Raw genomic sequence first — 19,160 nt, forward strand, 5'->3', positions numbered from 1 at the left:
TAGTATTGATATTCCACAAATACTTCCTCTAACATTTTTTAGTTATAAGAGAAATATAATTATATAATAATATAAAAAACATATTATTACTATGTAGTCTAAGATTTAAATGTTCAAAAAATAAAAACAAATAACGTTTAACAGGCGTCTGTGCAGATAACAATTCTCTATTAACTTCTAATCATACAGATAAATGTATAATATTTAATGTTCAAATGTATATAGGTTACAGTAGCATCTTACGTGGGTTCTCACATGACAAATTGACAACCAAAGGTCAAGAAATATAATGACACTGCAGTTTACCTGATAAATTTGTATACGCAATTATTTCGTATTATAGCAATAAAATACCAGTTATACACAATACACATATCTAAATATTAACTCTTACACATCCATTGATATTAGTGATAAAAGCAAGGTTATTACAGGTAATTCTTTTAGGATTTTAGGATTAATTTTTAGTTTTTACTGATGCATATTATTTAAAATAATTTTACAATAAAATTAGTACATACACCGGTGCAAAGGAGGAGAGGGCACATAATCCTAACATATTGAAAAAAATTTAAATTCCGTACAAAATATTAATTTTTATATAACTTAACATACTAAGACGAAAATCGGGGATCAGCAAAAAATAAAGCGATTGGCGAATAATGTCTATATACATCTCCGATTATACGCGACCTACTATACAATAATATTATGATGGTCTTCTTACGAATGCAGTGATTCATACGAAATGGGAACATTATTAAATTAAATATTAAAAATTGTTATCATAACTTTTTAAAATAGTATAGTTATAAAAACTTTTATTTTATCATTGACATTGTTAAAGTGTATAATATATTAGAACTTTGACATTATTTTATATCGGTTTTGGCTATATGTGATGTTGTCTTTTAAGTTATCGTAAACTAAAAACTTTCCAACAATTAATTAGCCTACATGTAAATGCCTTAAAGTGACCATTTGTCACTTTGGAGCCTGTACGTAAATAAATAATAAATATTATAATTCCCCTGATGTAGTAGGTACAACTATTTAGATTTAATGTCTTTGGTATCTCATCCGATATCTACATTACTTTTATAGCATAATTTTACTATACAGTTAAATTTTGATATAATAATAGTTAGTCATTGGTAGTACTATAGGGTAACGTAGTTATTACAGCACGTATGTATAGGGAAATCGCGTTTTTTCATGTTCAGAAAGATGTGCAAAATTGTACAAAATAAAAAACATACTACTGATTAGTTTTGAAATTTCAAACATGACAATGCTGGGGTAACGAACCTTATAATACCTATTGATTTACGAAAATATAAATTCATAAAAATATACTAGTTTTAAAATACATGGTCAACTATCATTAATATATTTACTACGCTTAAGACGCAATAACATAAAACTGTACAATTCCATCAATCATTGTATCCGCATTAGGACATCGAACACAACTGACTTTAAAGTAACACTCAAAAAGTTATACCTTTAGTTGAGTGGCCGTGTATGGTAAGTATATGTTTGTTTCTATATAAATGAGAAAAAAGGCGGCTACGCCTACGCACGCCATAATATTATATATTAACGCTTTGCTATGAGCCCCAGCGTTTATTCTCGGCGTGCGCACTTATAATCATGAAAAAAAAAATAATGAACTCGATATATTTATTACTGGAAAAAATTAAACAAATTTCATTGATACAAGATTACAAAATATATATTTGATGAAGTAACAAGCAATAAAGAGGAATTTAAGTCTAGTTTTACTTGTTCATATTGGTATATGAGCAAGTAATACTCGAATAATTTAATCAATATTATGATTATCTGTAAAAACGCACTAGTTAAATTTTTGTGTTTTATTTACTTCTACGTCAGATTAAATTAAAAATGTATGTGCACGGCGTGTACAGGAGATGGGCAACAGGTTTTTAAAATTTATACCATTCTAACACTTTTGGAAAAAACATTTATCTACCGACTAAGATATTTTTCATTTTATCGACTAGACTACAAAAACCCATATCCTTATAATCTACCTATATAAATACTTGTTAAAACAGAAACGTCAATTTAGTGTACTCATACAATGAAGCGGTACCGATTAAAATTAGGCAAACCTCTCGTAGTATTTGAAGTTTAAATTAAATGATCAATACACAATTACGTAGTTATTGCCTATACGGTGCGTAGCGTCAGGCAATAAAACGTAACTACACTACTTACAGTACAAGTATTAAAATATAAATAAAATACGATGAAAATCCGTGAATAGAAAGAGAGATGTATATAGTTAATTGAAAAAGATAAATAATTTTTTACTAAAACAAAAGTTTACATAATCATAATTTAAAAAGTAAATAACTAAAAATATATGTTAAAAAAAATACAGTAGGAGTGGTACTTTCCGCCCTCAGCTAAACCACAGCTTGCCCACGAGAATACGTTATCGACATAGTAGTTATCTTCATTATAAAATATTTTATTATATTAATAAATTAATAAATCGGTACCTCGCGTATTGCGGAAAAATGTCAGCGTCGAGAAAATGTAAATGATTTATTTATTCAGGCACACTTTTTGCAATTACACGATACGAATAATCATTTTTTTTTGTACATCATTTAAAATCTTAAACGTAGTGCACTCGTATTTATAATTTTATACTCGCTACATTGTATGTCAACTTAAAAGCAATATAGAAAATCTGAATATGCATAAATTTGTCTATGGAAATATTATACATACACCACCACATAAGACTTGATGTCTATTACTATCGTTAATGATAAATAATGAATAGGTAAATTAAAAAAATCTAAAATATACATATTTTTTTTAGTCATGAAGCATATACTCGTTAGAATCTATTAAAGTTATAGACACAGTTACTGTGTTTACAACATAAAAAATAATTCAATTTATATACATTTTTTATATAATGATTATTAATTTATTAATTTATTGTTAACCAAAGATTATCATTGAAATTGTATTATGCAAGAAGTATCATTATGATTAAATTTAAGATACCAAATACCACATAACAGTAACTATATAGTACACTCACCCCATTACTGCCATTGTTTATTAACTGATTTAGTCTAATAATCGTATTTATATTATAATAATTTAATAGTTGAAGGATAAAAATATTTGAAAAACTGTATCCGCCATGAAAATCTATTAATATATTATTTTAAAATTCTATACAAAATTGAGGAGGATTGATTTAAATTAAAAAAAGAAAACCATGTAAACATTTCTTGAGATCAATTTATGCAATTGTAATCTGAAAATAGTTCCGACGCTTACACATTTTATAGACATCGCGTCACCGCCAATAAGTATATACATAATATTTTATGGCGGTCTCACAATTTCGAAAGACGTCTGTTAAATATTATATATTTTTATACGCACCATGGCAGAAATATATGGTATTCTACTACAGGTACAACGTCTACAAAATCCAACGGATCAAAGTCGAAAGATAAAACACCAGTATGGGTACTCTGGCCTCTGACACCGCTACGTAATAGCGTATAGCTGTTCCTGGCTATTTTATAAACACACAGTATAAAAACTTCGGTCGTATTTCAAGATTACTAAACCAAATTAATATAAACTATAATATTATGTACCTATTACTCAGTCAGTATACGTCGTATATAGAATAACAACCATGTGATATACGTATATTATATAAGTACTATATTTCATCAACTACTGCAGGAAAATATAATAATTCTGTAATGTATAGCATTATACGATTACGGTCTTCATACGAGACCCAAAGGCCAATGTGATTACAAACAACTGTTATTATCATCAACTTCAAATAACAGGATGAATTCTACAGACAGCGAGCTCAATTTCTGGATGTAACCGCACGTATACTGAGTGTGTGAGTAACTACCTTAAATATTTTATATTTTTTGTGTATAAAGCATATTAAACGCATCAATAGGTACAAATCTAAAACCAGATTTCAACTAATGATGATTTGTTATACAATCTACCATATAGTTTATAAGCGACAACGATGGTTTCAAAAATCGACTTAATCAATATTACCAGCTAGGTATTAAACGAAAAATATGTTAATTGTTAATTATTATAACAATAAAATAAGTAAGTGATCAACGATCATGAACATAATTCAACACCATTTTAACGAGCTCTTTGAAAATATCATCATCATAAATTGTACGATGGTTTACATCGACAACGATAAGGATACGACAGTGAATCAATTAAGCACGTCAACTTTATTAAAAATAGCAAGTTATCAAGTTTATAAGTAATCGAAAAAGTTTCTACAAAAACGCGATTTCGGCCGTTATGAATTCACGATAATATTTATTTTGTTTATTATATATGTATTAAATGATTGGTGAATTGTCAAAGACATTACCTAATACTAAGTGTAATAATATGACAGTGATGAGGTAATTTGACGGCGGACGATATCATAATATTGTCACGACGCGTTTTATCGGTGAATGACACACTTGCAGACTATCTGCTATCATCAAAATGACAAAATACGTTGTTTTAAATAAATCCACGCGTCATAGGTACTAAAATGGAAATGCGGCATGGGCAAAACAATATTATTCCGCAGAATATCTAGTTTTGTCTGCAATTTGGTGACGAATTTTTAAAAATTAGTCTCAACATGATATTATAGATTGTTAATGATATAATACATAATTTTATTTTACTCAGCGAAAATATGTTAATTATCATTCGATTAATTACTTTCCACTCGTATTGATTTTTCTACATTTTTATAAAATTTATCAAATATACACGTAATGTTACGTGCCAAATGATCGTTGAGCATTAACGTGAAAATAAACACTTGACGTTTCTCAGTAATAATATGTATTTATTAAAATTAATATTCTTGAACAAAATAATAATTATATTTTGTAAATCATTATTTTAAGACGATTATTAAAGGAGTGGTGTTACGACCAAACTGAAGTGAGTTGCCTCTATTTTACCTAAGCGTCTAGTGTTTAACTATTTACCACTGCAAACCTCGAATTTCTATTGGCGGGCTGTCTAATATATTAATATCTCATCAAAAAAGTGGGTACTACCTATGTATATGATTATGTTATAGGGGAATCACGAATTTATATTCAAGTGGCCAGACTTTTGGTGGTCCCAAAATTCATTTTTCCTTGTAGTACCATGAGGCTTACAATCTAAATGGCCATATTAAAACATTTAACAATGAGTTATAACTTCCTGTTTCTATATATTGTGTTCGATTTTCAAATGACCTATTTTTATTATTGTTATTGGGTGTTATTATGCTTCCTTTCAATATTAATTGTTATTTTGTATACAGAGTATGTAACAGTAATGTAAGTACTTAAACAATAATAAGCGATTGGATTTGCTAAATTCAATCAAATTTCGTAAGAAACATTAGATCTCCGGTTCTTTTTTGTACAACATTTGATTTTTATAATAGATACCTACACTAATATAATTTGCAAGGATTTTGTGTAGTCAGATCAAAAAATATAAAACCACTCGACCAAAAACCACGGTTACTAAAAACGAATAAATGGTGATGCACAAAACGACGACACGCGACGTATATATTACATACTCTTACATGCGAAAAAAGAACTTATTCAGGTAATGCAATATTACCTATGCAGAAACGTTTGAAACGATTTAGTCGATACTCGGCGACAACGACGGCGGCGTACACAATGCACGACGAACAGAGTTCACAACGGGGTCGGGGAAAAATATGTAAATATTTAATAACGACGACGACGACGTGTAAACGGCGTACAACCGAAACAATTTTTACATCTTGTCATCGACGTGCGTTTTTCGATTTATTTTTCTACTAAATATTAAATGATAAAAATAATCCACCCGAGTGCTGATGCAAAGAAGACAAGAAACGTCGGTGCCACAACGGCGAATGATTTTCAATCTTTTGGAGGAATTTTTTTTTAATTTTTAATTTTATTTTCATGTCGTGGCCTGCAGTACTATCCTACAACTAGCAAACTCGTTCAATAAAGTTATTTCCTAACATTTTTTAAATACAATTTTACGGATATTTTTGTCAACATATCTTCATATACTTTTTAAAAGAAAAATATTCAACTTTTCAAAAGTTTGTACTTTGGTTTTTAAGAGACCACTCCAATATGATGAGCAACGCGTCACTATATAACGCACCAACTACTATATAGTATAGACCGTTGTAGACACTTAATAGTGAATTGTTTGCAAGCCTTTGTAGACCCGTCAACGGGGCTTTATCGCACAACGGGCGTTGATTCACGTACATGCAAAGTAGTAAATATTATAGATAAAAAAAAACATGCGGCACTTATTACAGTATATTATTGAATGCATATGAATTGCGTGGAATGGAAACGACCGTTGAAAAGCTAAAAGCCTCTGCAAAGCAACGCCATTTTATTCATTTTAATATACTTATCATACAACACTGACCTTTCAGTAGTTAATTATATGTGCATAACTTTTTCATATTTATTCATAATATATGTATATAGGTACCTATATAAATTTTAAAAGTGACTTCCTATATCAATATAATAAAACACAAATTAATATTTTTGGTATACTTGTAATGAAAATAAAAATATATTATACTATTTAATACATATTACTTATAAATTAGATTATATGCATTATGTAAACATTTTTCAGGCGACGGAATTTTTCTATTAAAACTAAAAAACAGGCTAGTATAGAATTTACTTTACTAATATAAAATGGGTTGACGGAACAAATTGGATCGCTCAAGACTATAGTAATACGATATAATAATATATACGATGAGTATAATATTAGCCATAACGTGTACATAAAATATATTAATATAACGTAGTAATCATTTTCCGGACTTAAAAGTTATAGTTTCACATGCACAAGCATTAGGTAATTGTGGAAAAATGTGTTGAATAAAAACTCCTTAAATAATATATTTTATTGTATGGTTAGTCCCACCCAGATGAGGACTATTATCACCGGAAGTTGACGGAAACCATTGTCGGACGCAAACAGTTGGACAATGCATTATAATGCTATCGGCGCAGATAATAAAGTGACACGCACAACCAGACATTGTACTGCTGCGCTAATATTATAATAAAACAACGTCATATAGATCCGTTCTCCGTTCGTTTTCAGACAAAAGCACGAAGACTAACGCAAAACACGGAATGGAAAAGCGCGATGGCGTTGGTTGGTGAATGAACGAAAACCTCCTTTATCGAGCTATATGCCGCCGGGAGAAGAAAAAAACCTTATAATCCGGACAAATGATGTGCGACGTAACTTCCATTAAATTCCCAGATCGGACGGGCTTTTCGCGAATAAGCGCAGTACGGGCCAAATCGCTCGCGGTTCCAAGTACCTTATATTTTACGGAATGCAACACGATTTATCATCGATATACAAATACACGATGGGTATTTTTAAATTTTGTATAATATAAAAAGGCACGAGATAACAATATTTGTAAATGTTCAGTAAGTTTGTTGAGTTTGTTCGTTTACGCTTTCGGACAACAATAGTGATGTACACCAAATTGTTCATTTTTTAAAAAAGTATAATTTTGGTGTACGAACTTTCTACAGTATTGAAAGTGTCAAATCGGATTTTCTGTGAAGACCAGTTGTTATCGGTAAACAGTAAAATATCAATGGAATACATGTCAGAAAAATTATGAAAATATATATGTATATATATTATCATAGGTATTCGATCAATTGTTTTTTTCACACAAATAAACGTTTGTTTTAAAATAACACATATTTCTTCTACTATGCACTACACTATTAACGTGTAGGTAGGTACACCATTTTTTTGAAACGAACAAACCTATAATAAATTATTACCTATTATTACGAAAACAAGTATGTTTTCGTCATCGTAGAGCACGAACCGATTGCGATGACGACCACTAGACCTCCGCGCGATGAAATAAGTACCATTATGTTAATCTATCGTTTTTTCTATATCGATTTGAAATTTACTCAATCCTTGTGGTCAATGTTTCCGCGAACTAAGCGCTGACGCCTGACGGTTAAATGTCGAGAAAAAAGTCGATAACAGCCGTCATCCGAATAAAAACTCCGCTCAGTATAATAATATTTATGTATAATATAATATTGTAATATTTTTTTATATCGCGTGGATGGGTGCGTGCTTGTAGTGTGCGTCAACTATATGAAGTATAATATTATAGCGTTTACGTTTTGTACGTGTTAGCCACCTGTTGGTAGTTGACCTATAGATAGTAGTGTTGACGACACGCACAAATGCATAATAATAATAATAATATGATAGTATTATTATTATTATTATTATTGCCGGTAAATATATGAGACGATAATATTATAATGATACGTAATTATTCATTATTTATTTGCACTTATTTTTATTATAATGTCATCATACTATTATGTATTGCGACTCACTCAAACTCAATGTTATCCGGCACGATTCTCTGGTGCCGCCGCATTACGATCGCGGCAGTAGTGGTGGTGGCGGGGAGAGAAGCGACGACTTTGACGGGAACCAGAGCTGGCAACCCTGCAGGTCTCCTCGGCGGCGCGTAAACGCCTGGCGCCGCCAACGCCATGCCGTCGTCTCGGAACGAGCCAAAAATATTATGTATATAATATTATAATAAATGGTACACCAAAAACACGAAAAATTTGTCGGGCTTTCGGGCCCATTAAAATTCGAAAAACGACAATACCGCTTGACAACGTTTCGCAGGCCGTTTATTACGTGTGTGAATATGACCGACGAGTGGAGGGGGAGGGTCGAAAATGTCTTGTATGACGATATACAAAGACGTCGGTGGAAGTGGGCTGTTCGTCCGATACGATTATTACTAAACACCACGACAGACGCACGGCCGGATGACACACGTCGCACACCGTTACCGAGAGTGAACTGATCGGATGCAATAATCTAAAAAGCGAACACTACGTGTCCTCGTGTCTATTGGTCGGCGGTGAAGAAATGACAAGAAGGAGTAGAGGCAAGGCAGCACACCATTTATATACGACTGAAAATAAAAACCAAACACAGGACGACCTTGACCAAAATTGCGGCGGAGGCTTCACGAAACACCAGAAATCGAATAGACCTAATACGTCGTCGACAATTACCTATACGTTTATAATGATGAAAATAATGTGGATACCTACACAATGGGTATTTGTCGACCGTTAAACTCATATAGGATATCATATCCGGAGAGGGCTCATCTGCGAGGCAGCAAAAGGTCAGTTTATAGACAGATGACATTTTTTCAATACAATTTGACCGATTGTAGCTACACCAATTACCGGTCATATAGGTACCTAACAATATTATGATCTCCGCAGAAAACCAGTATTTGAATTAAATAAAATGCATTATAATAGACTATTTCCTACGGTTCATATACAATTCCGGGTTCTTACATTCTTATTGTAGATTTTATACCACCTCATGTTGTGATTTTCGAAAGTACTCTATTATCAATGTGAAATATCGTATTTTATTTCGAAAAAGAATGCCAATAAAACAAGAAACATGGGTTCGTGGAAAAACTTTAAAAAAAAAGTATAAAATACAAGACCAAACATCGTTCATATGTCTCTATGTCTACGCTGATGTACTGGTAGGTAACTTATTTAGACTTAAGGGAAATAATGAAGAGATTTTATATCAAATAACGCATACAACAGTGACCAGCAGAAAAATAGCCTTAATCCTACGGTTGCCCTACACCATGATCCGCTGTCATACGTCATTTCCGTTGTAGTTGAAAATTAACTGAACTGTGTGTCATCGACATCAGTGGCGGCCGATTTATTATATAAAAGGGTTCCCTCCCCGCGGCCTTTCTATGTATGCATCACGTATATTATTATTAAAAGACCAATGTGACAGCGCGGTCAATTTAATTGGGATGAGAATACTATACAGCAAGGGTTTTAACGCACGCATTAAATACAAAATCAGGAATGGCCAATTCAAAACTGCTTATAATACAAAACGATTTTACAAAACGAAATGCAGATAATCTGGTAAATTATAACAATAACTTATTAAATTTAAAAACTTATAAAAACAATAACTATTTATAAATAATTAAATTAAACGACTTTTTTGAAAGACGAGTATTTGGAATTGACATAATCTTGCAGCAAGGTTAATTTTAACCGAATCTCAAAAATCTTGAATATCGAGAATAGTAAGTTATGTTATAAGTTACAATAACTATATTTGAATATAGGTTCAGATATTAAAAAATGTTATTTTTATTCTAATTTTTATTATATAAAATATATTAAGATAGTTGATAAGTTTCTATATATTTCTTTATTCTTTTATAATATAATAATTATTTAAGTAGGTACTTTTACACACACATACTTATTTTATTTATCATTTTAATGAAGTGTGTAGTTATGAATGTTATGATTTATACAAAGATTTAATTTTGGTACAAAATTAAAACTAAAGTAACTTTTAATCAAAAAAAAAAAAAAAAATCTAGAAGTACAATTTGTATATTAATCATAAGTACTTATAATTTTTATAATTATCATAATAAACCAATCCTACCTAAAACTTGTTTTTTAAATGAAACATGGTCATCTTTATCATTACTTTAAAGTTTAAAGTGATCAATATTAATAAACTACTCTTATCTTTCACTAATATCTCTTGCTTTAACTAAAACAAACAAAGCAATAATGAGAATGGCCAATACTTAGTATACCTGTATTTCATCTGTCTTTTTGTTAATGTAAAAATACATTGAACAAATTGAGCAAACTTAGACAAAAATACATGGTGAACCGGAAAGGGTTCGTCAATTAGTCATCTCTGAAAGTTGTAAATACAATTACAGTGTACGTATTAGGTTAATTCACGACTCAAGTATTGAAGTCCTCGACAATTAATTATTGTTAGTATAGTTAGTAGGCACAAAGGAGGTGATTTGAATTTCAAAACTTGTAGACTATATTATTTTTTCAACTATCTAGTGGTTATTGCATAAGTTAGGTCTTATGAACTACATTGCACTAGCTAAATAGTATTATACTTTGACTCTATAATATAGTATGTACTGTACACTAGTAAATACTATTTAGTATATATTACATTGTTAAAAAGACAATATTATTGTACTTGATTTACTACATTTATTCTCAACCTACTTAAGACCTGAGGCCAGATAGTTAACACGTACGACGTCGGATACACACATTATTTACATATACTACATTTACATAATATGCGGATACGACAGTCGTAAGCAGCGCTGAATAAAAAAAAGTTTAATTTGGTATTTTGCGCCATGAGTTTAAATTAATAAAGAAAGCGAAAGACAACAACGATAACACACAACACCGCCAAATAAAACTAACTATATGTATCATTTAAGACTAAGGTTTTCAATTACTATAATAAAATTCATTTAACTAAAATCAAAAATTCATTTTATAGACAAAAGGTATAGTCAGCGAGTCAGTCCCAATTTCCTATCTGATTTTATGTCGTATACGGTATACAATAAAAACTGAACAATATGTAATGTACAAATACGAATACAACAAAGCTGTTGGTTTGAAAATTTAACTAGATTTGGTTAAGTGATAACTAGGTTTTTAAGATTTAGTTGATACCTATCTACTACCTATCACTTAATTATACAACCACCGTCGACACGTTATTAATAATAGTTAGGTATTAGTTACTATTATGGTATTATAATGGGTGTATTGATAAAAAATATTAAAATACATACAAATATAAAACTGTTTAGTAGATACCTACTAACTAGTTTACTACTTATTAAAATGTGTAAATGTGTAATTAATAATTATACTTCATTCATATATATCGTATACCGTTTTTGCATTATGCAAAAACGTAATACATTTTTTAAGATTTTCCAGTACGAGTTGGAAATTTGAAATTTCAACATGAAAAATGTATAAACTTGATTTTTCTAGGGCCTTGTCGAGAGATGCTGCATTGCATCGTTGGCACATTTTATGGCACTGTGAGCAAGATATCTTGTCGCCAATGCGGCGACAATAACCTACTGAAACGCGATGTACTCGAGAGGGGAATTATCGCTGTCGGCAAGAACATCAAAAGGCCAGTAGGTTAGAAGGGATTCTAGAATATTTATAATTTGTCCGTTATAATAACATTACCATGTTATAGAGTATAGATCCTTCTTTTTTTGATTAAAACACTTAAAAACGATTTGTTGTCAGTCATCGATATCAAACTACTCTCTTCCACTATTGATAATGTAAATTATTATTTAATTTAAAGTTTAAATCAAATCAACAAAGATCCAACGAGTGGTTTACAAATCATTTATATTAATATAAATGAATAAATTATAGTTTTATAATCATTGTCATTACAGTAGAAAAACACGGTTTAAAATCGATAACATTTCTGGAAATTGATTTATATTTGCACCTATAATATACCAACGTATAGCAGAATCTCTAAATCAGATCAACACCAAGTTAATGAAATTCATAATATAAAAAATAATTTTTTAGTTTTTAATAGTTAGTAGATTAGATTAGTATATAGAATTAGAAGATAAGTATATAAATTTGAATATAAATCCAAATATATATAGTATTTTTTGAGACTTTAATCCCTAAAACGTATCTTAATCTGCGTTTTTATGGAATCAATTTTAACGTGTATCGTTAATATAATCGTTATAATTTGCACCACTGTGTATGACATATGTTATGGCGTTACGCTAAGTCATTTTATTTCTGTGTACTTCTAATTTTATATAAAAAATTAATAATTATTTACTTTTAGCGAAACGATTTATGTACAATGTATATATATTATATACACAAAAATACGATGTACCAACCCATCGACAATATTAAGTCAAATATTTAATTATCGATAAACGAATACATTATTTAATTATTAGTTATTACTGTAGAGTGTAGATGTTTTTGAAGTTAAAAATTAGTTGATTAGTGAGAATTGAAAGTTTATATGGCACACTGTCATTGTTTCTGATTTAATTTTGTGTATTGTTTTATGGATTATTCTGCAATAATGCAACGTCATGACAGTCAAAATATTATTAGATGCAGATATTTGAGTGTAGAAATCGTGGTGATAGATTTCTACATCTGTTGTAATAATAATAATTAATAGAATTCGTAAAATCGTATGTCAAGTTAATTTCGCTAATGTGCTCTTTGAAGTTGAGCCAAAAACCGTCACTGTATTATATAGTCTTATCTTTTCGTAGACATTCGCAATGTCTTTAGAATTACATGGTGTTTTGGTTTAATATAGTTGTACAATGAACTAATAAAGAATATAAAAGAAAATTCCGAATCCTGACGCACATGAACACGTGTAACTAATGACACTATACTTGTATATATTATGATTTATGATATATTTGTATTTTGTTGTTTTATAATATTATTATCATTGGATACACATTATGGACTAGTAATACCAATTACTAATTATTAAATAGTAATTATGTTATAATATTAAATAATTAATAAAATATACTACATAAGTTATAGCTATGATTCAAAATAAATATACTTATTGTTCTAATCGTCGTTATCCAATATAGGGGTTTAAATATCATATTATCAATACACCACAGGTTAATTTTAATTTAATGACATGATTTTAAATGTTTGTTGTTTATATAATTATATACTTGTAAGTTAGAAGTTAGAAGTTATAATCTATATAGATAAAATATATTAGTATACATTAAATGCGTAATACGTAACAACAAAATAATGGAAATAACAAAATTCAAACTAATAATACGCCTTATTTCAGTTATAAATTTATAATAATAATAAACTGTTTAATTAGGTATATCGATTATAGTTTATGACACGAAAATTATAAATTATTTAATTATAAAATTAAATAAGAAAAAGTGATATATTTACTAATAAGTAATAACATAGTAAGATAATATGTCGAAAAAATAGAACCTAAAATACCAATAAACCCATAAAAATAAAATCCATCATTAAAGGTTCAAATCATACTCACAAACTAGCTCGCGATATACTAGTTTGTCAATAATTGACATCAGTCACAATATCGATTGTCAAACAGTCGGTAAATATCAAAAGAAAGTAGATTGGTATTTTTTGATCGACCGATGACGAACAAGTATTCAGATCTTAACCGACCTAAATTTTAAAATGTCAAAAAAGGCAAGACAAATGTTAATTTCTTAGTATTTGAATGTAAAGAAACTGAATATTTTTGAAATAATAAATTTAAAAAAAAAAATTTAACTCACTACATTCTAACCCTCTTTATGAAGATATTGCTACAGCAAGTTAACGATATCATTCCATGTGATGAATTAGTTTCATCCACACTTCACATTAAACATAACATACATAAATAATGATAATATATACATGTGTTTGAAAGGAAGTACGATTAGGTAATATATTAATTGGTCTAAAATAATTCAACTTTAGTTACCCATTTATTGTACTTAACGCTGTAAGAATTTAGATTTGTGCGAGTTTGTTTTTTAAAATTGTCAACTACCTACGGGATATTAAATGCTGCCATATTATGTACTATGAAATCTCACTATATTACTAAAATACTAAATAAAATTTGTTATTTATAATCTTTTATAATTTTACAATTTTATTCTAATTTTAAGTTATTTCTAATTTTTTTCTTTTAAAAAGTAATTGTTTACACGGTCGATGGTGATTTAGTATTATAAGTAGGAATGTAGTAAAACTTTTAGCTGACTGGTTTATTATGTTTACTTAATCGATAACCTAATTATAAGTCATAATTCCACTCCATTAATAATATAATAATATAAATTGATAATATTATGATAAATAAATCGTATGAAAAATTTTTAAATCTATTTATTTATAACAATATAGATAGCAATAATCTTAAAACATGTAATTCTGTATTAATAGCACTTTAAATTGCTGTAAAGTCTATAATTACTAATTATACGATTTGATTTAAATATTATGATTTTTTTTTTACAAAACACAGAGAATAAACTTCCAAATTGAAACATTGATTTGGTTAGACCTAAACAATATTTTGTGAAAACTGTACTCCATATAGAATAAGAGTTGCTTCTGTTTTAAATTGAAATATTAAATACATGAATATCTAAGTCCTGAATTATTTAAATGATACTAATTATTTATTTTATCTACCTTTTGAAAAATATTGAAGTTGTGTGAACAAAAAAAATAATTTAATTTAGATAAATCACGAAGTTTAAGAAATACATTTTTTTTCCTAATAACTCATTATTTTTAACGAGCTTTAAAGACATAAAAATAGATACAAGTAAATAAAACACTATTTTATTTTACTAGTTTGTTTGAGTAACAAACTAACAAAATGTTTTTGTCTTAAAGGGAAGGATATCAATATTTATTTTGTTGTATCTATCTTACAATAATGCGGCGTAACATGGCAAATACCTACTCTATACGTTTAGCAGTTCACGTTAAGTTCTGCTGCTAGTATATAGTTGAATGAATTTAGGGACCTATCAGCTTAATAAGAGTATAAGACGTTATATAATTTTAAAATTTAAATTTTATAACAATATAAATGAGAATAAATTATTAAATAGATATACCTAAACAATAATATAATTTACAATAGAGTAAAAGGAATTCTTCTAAACATTAAATTTTTCAAATTGTGAGTCAGTAGGAGGAGCTAATAAATGCTGAAAGGTATAACGTCCTCTTAAATGTAACTTTTTCTGTGTTTTTGTCGGGTTTTTACCTTGGTTTTTATATTTCAATTTTTAAGTGAGTTATGACATCATGATAATATAAAATATTACAATTCAAAAATGATCATAGCTCACTTAATAATTTAAATATCTTGAAAAAACTGACGTACAAACACAGAAAATGTTTTTACCTTTAAGTTTAGAAGAAAATGAATTCAATTCACGCTTACATTAAAATTAACGAAGCTAACCGTGAATATTGCTGAATATAAATTGGTGTCACGCACTTATAAGACGGATACCACAATTGTGAGTACTCGTCCACAAAATATTATAAACGTATAGTATAGTATTATGTTTAGATTGACCTTTGTCGTGGGAATATATCCGATACCGTGGCGATAGTGTTCATAAATCATAATATTATATCGCGGTTAATATCGTAGTACGGCGATAAACGTCGAATGCTGGTGGAAGCACTTGGATTAGACCTTTAAAAAGCGCTCAGCAGTTTATTACAACTATAAGCCCACAACTTAAAATACATATTATATTCATTGGCATTTCTATTTTCACAAACATATCCATAATATTAACACTACTAAAATAATATTTATTGCTAGGTTAATAGTACACAAAATTAAATTATATAGGTACTTAAATAAATGTCAAAAAAAAGTTTTATCGAGTTTCTTCGATGGCCAAAAGTCGATTATGTCGATTATCAACGAAAAAACTGAATATCATCGCGATGGTTACAACGACTTATTGTAATTATTACTTAGTACTACAACGATCATTATTATTATTTAGCGTGCTCCTTCTCCTCCCCGGGTATAATAATATGAACGTTGATGCGTTAAAGCTATAATTTTGCCCGATTCGGAAAGCTCTTATTCGGTAATGAAAACTTAAAAGTACCTACCTACAATAGGTGTAAACGAATTTTTAGGTGCAAATCGCAGGAAAGCGAAACGAGTGCGCGCACTGCAAAACATACCCGACGCAAAAACGGCCGTAGCGGTCGGCGTATTCGTATCACAATAAATTATAAAAAAAAAATAGTACAAACTACGGCGACGGCGGCAATGAGCGTACGATATTCACTCACATTATTGTCACATTGTGAAACACGTGACTAGCGCACGGCGACGGCGGCGTTTCCGATTCGACGGTTCGCAGAAAAACGCAACACAGCAACGTTGTACACTTGCACATAAAATATTATACTCAATGACATATACACGTCGTCCGTATGATATATATATATTTGAAAAAAAATTTAGTACAGATGCGCCTACACACGCATTAGCGCAAACTTAACAGATATTGCGGTTTTCGCGTTCATCATGCGTGCCGATCACAGACGCGACGACGGTCTGAATAAAAATATCCAGCTGTGCAAGATGAAAATAATTGAATTACTCGTCGTCATTTGAGTTTATCTCTATAATATTATGTACATGGATGATATCGCCCACCAAATAAATTATATAATAGCATAATATAATATCGAAAAATGAATCGTACCATTAAAATCAAATAAATCGGTAGAATAAATAGTATATAGGAAGCCCGCACGCCCGGTTGATGATGGTCACATTAACAACAACAACAACAACAATAATAATCGAAGAACAATAATATAGGCCTTATCCCCTCTTCGTAAACACCACATGTTATAAAACATTATCTCAACTTACTCGTCGTAGGTAAATATCAAAAGACGGGTATAGATACTTAAATAATTGTATCGAATAAAACAAAAAAATTAAAATAAAATAAAATACGTTTTAAGCGCACAGCGTTTTTCTTACCTTCGGTCGACTTTCAGTGGCGGCTTCCTTCCAGCACCGCATCCATTCAAACACACACTAACAGCTATGGAACGCAGCAGGACTCTAGTGTCGTACCGTTGAGCGAGGCAAGGGTGGCGACGACTGAACGCGAACGGTCGTCGTGGCGGAATGAGCCGCCAGTCCGTACCGGTGCCTGACGACGCCTGTGCCGCCGCTGCTCCTGCTGTTGGTGATGTCGCCGGTTGGCTATTGCCGCGATGCTGCTGCCCTGCTGGTACTACGACGCACTGCTGATGCGGTGGCGACCGGCGAACACGTGTTGATCTCCGCCCGCCGACTCGTCGTCGTGTTGGGAAATAATGCGGCGTTCCGCTTCTCGCGCTGCGCCACTGATTCTGACATGATGTAATATCACGACATTACGAATATTAACAATTCACAGCGCGCATTTCGTATCGATATATGATAACCAGTACGTTATTATTATTGTTATTATCGTTATTAGGTACCTATCGGTTGTTACTCGACAAAACGCGTATTATCGCAACGTATAATAATTACAGAAATATTTACACACGGACACCGTGCGGTGGTGCCCCGAAGACAGATAGTACTCCGTAAGAAGAAAAACGGTAACGACCGCGATAACAACACTCCCCGACGACACTATTATATCATAACAATATAATATTATAAATTATTATTACCCTCGAGCCGAACCGCGGTCGTCGTCGTTTAAAGCGTACGGTAAAACATCAAAAAAAAAATAAAAATAAATAAATAAAGTACGGTACACGAGAACGTGGTCGTCGTCGGCGCGTATTGTAATAATATAATATTATATAGACGTATTGTTATTATTAATTTACTGTTGTTGGTCATAGGCTGTGTTACACCGTCGGCGAGCGGACGGTAACGCTACTGCTGGCGGCGGATGCGGATGGCCCTCGGCGCGCACAGAAAAAAAAACACCAACGATAAGCTACACACACACACACACGCGCTGGCGGCGGCGCGGCGCAATGTTGCCAACGTGTGCAAAAGTTCAGTCGGCCGTGTTCATGCCCACACGTCGTCGTGTAAACCGTACGGCCGAGCAGCACAGAGAGTCACGGTCGTACATAGTCGGTGCGCGCGCGAGGAACAAACAATATTATCATCGGCGATGGCCAATGTCGCGTCCGCTTCTGGGGGCCCCTATGCGTCTGCCCCACCGCCGCCGCCGCCGCCGCCGTCGATGACGTTGACGCATCGTGTACACGGTCGCGGCGTCCGCGTCCCTTCCGATGACACACCCGTCGCCGGATGAACAGCAGCACGCGCGCGAAGGGCACGAAACGTCCATCCGCGGGGACCCTGCAGCCGTGGCCGTGACGTGTGCGCGTGTCGGTCGTACGGATTCGTCACCGCCGCCACGACGGTCGTCCGCATACGGGTCTCCCCCGATTCGTGTGGCTGTACGCACTTAACGCACTGCGACGTGCACATACCCACCACCCCACACCCACGAGACCCGTTCC

The 19,160-nt window shown here is 31.5% G+C and overlaps 1 protein-coding gene and 1 long non-coding RNA gene across 3 annotated transcripts in view; one reads left to right on the forward strand and one right to left on the reverse strand.

The window, feature by feature from the left end:
* Nucleotides 1-18,567, reverse strand: part of LOC114127529 (uncharacterized) — a 70,796-nt gene extending 52,229 nt beyond the window's left edge. The window contains exon 1 of one of the 2 annotated variants that reach the window (XM_050208025.1): nucleotides 17,659-18,567. Coding sequence is in view for 1 of the 2 variants with exons in the window: in XM_050208023.1 (XP_050063980.1) it covers nucleotides 8,514-8,677 (164 nt within the window). In the remaining variant the exon portion in view is untranslated. Of the gene's footprint in view, nucleotides 1-8,513; nucleotides 8,985-17,658 lie in introns of those variants that run through there. The other variant, XM_050208023.1, reaches the window with a different exon arrangement.
* LOC126552901 (uncharacterized) lies at nucleotides 6,878-7,317 on the forward strand. Its single transcript, XR_007606354.1, has 3 exons — nucleotides 6,878-6,969; nucleotides 7,033-7,157; nucleotides 7,222-7,317. It is a non-coding gene; the product is annotated as an uncharacterized LOC126552901 (long non-coding RNA).
* Nucleotides 18,568-19,160: the final 593 nt, after the last annotated feature.

This window comes from Aphis gossypii, chromosome X, assembly GCF_020184175.1.
Source record: "Aphis gossypii isolate Hap1 chromosome X, ASM2018417v2, whole genome shotgun sequence".
NCBI classification, from domain to species: Eukaryota; Metazoa; Arthropoda; class Insecta; order Hemiptera; family Aphididae; genus Aphis; species Aphis gossypii.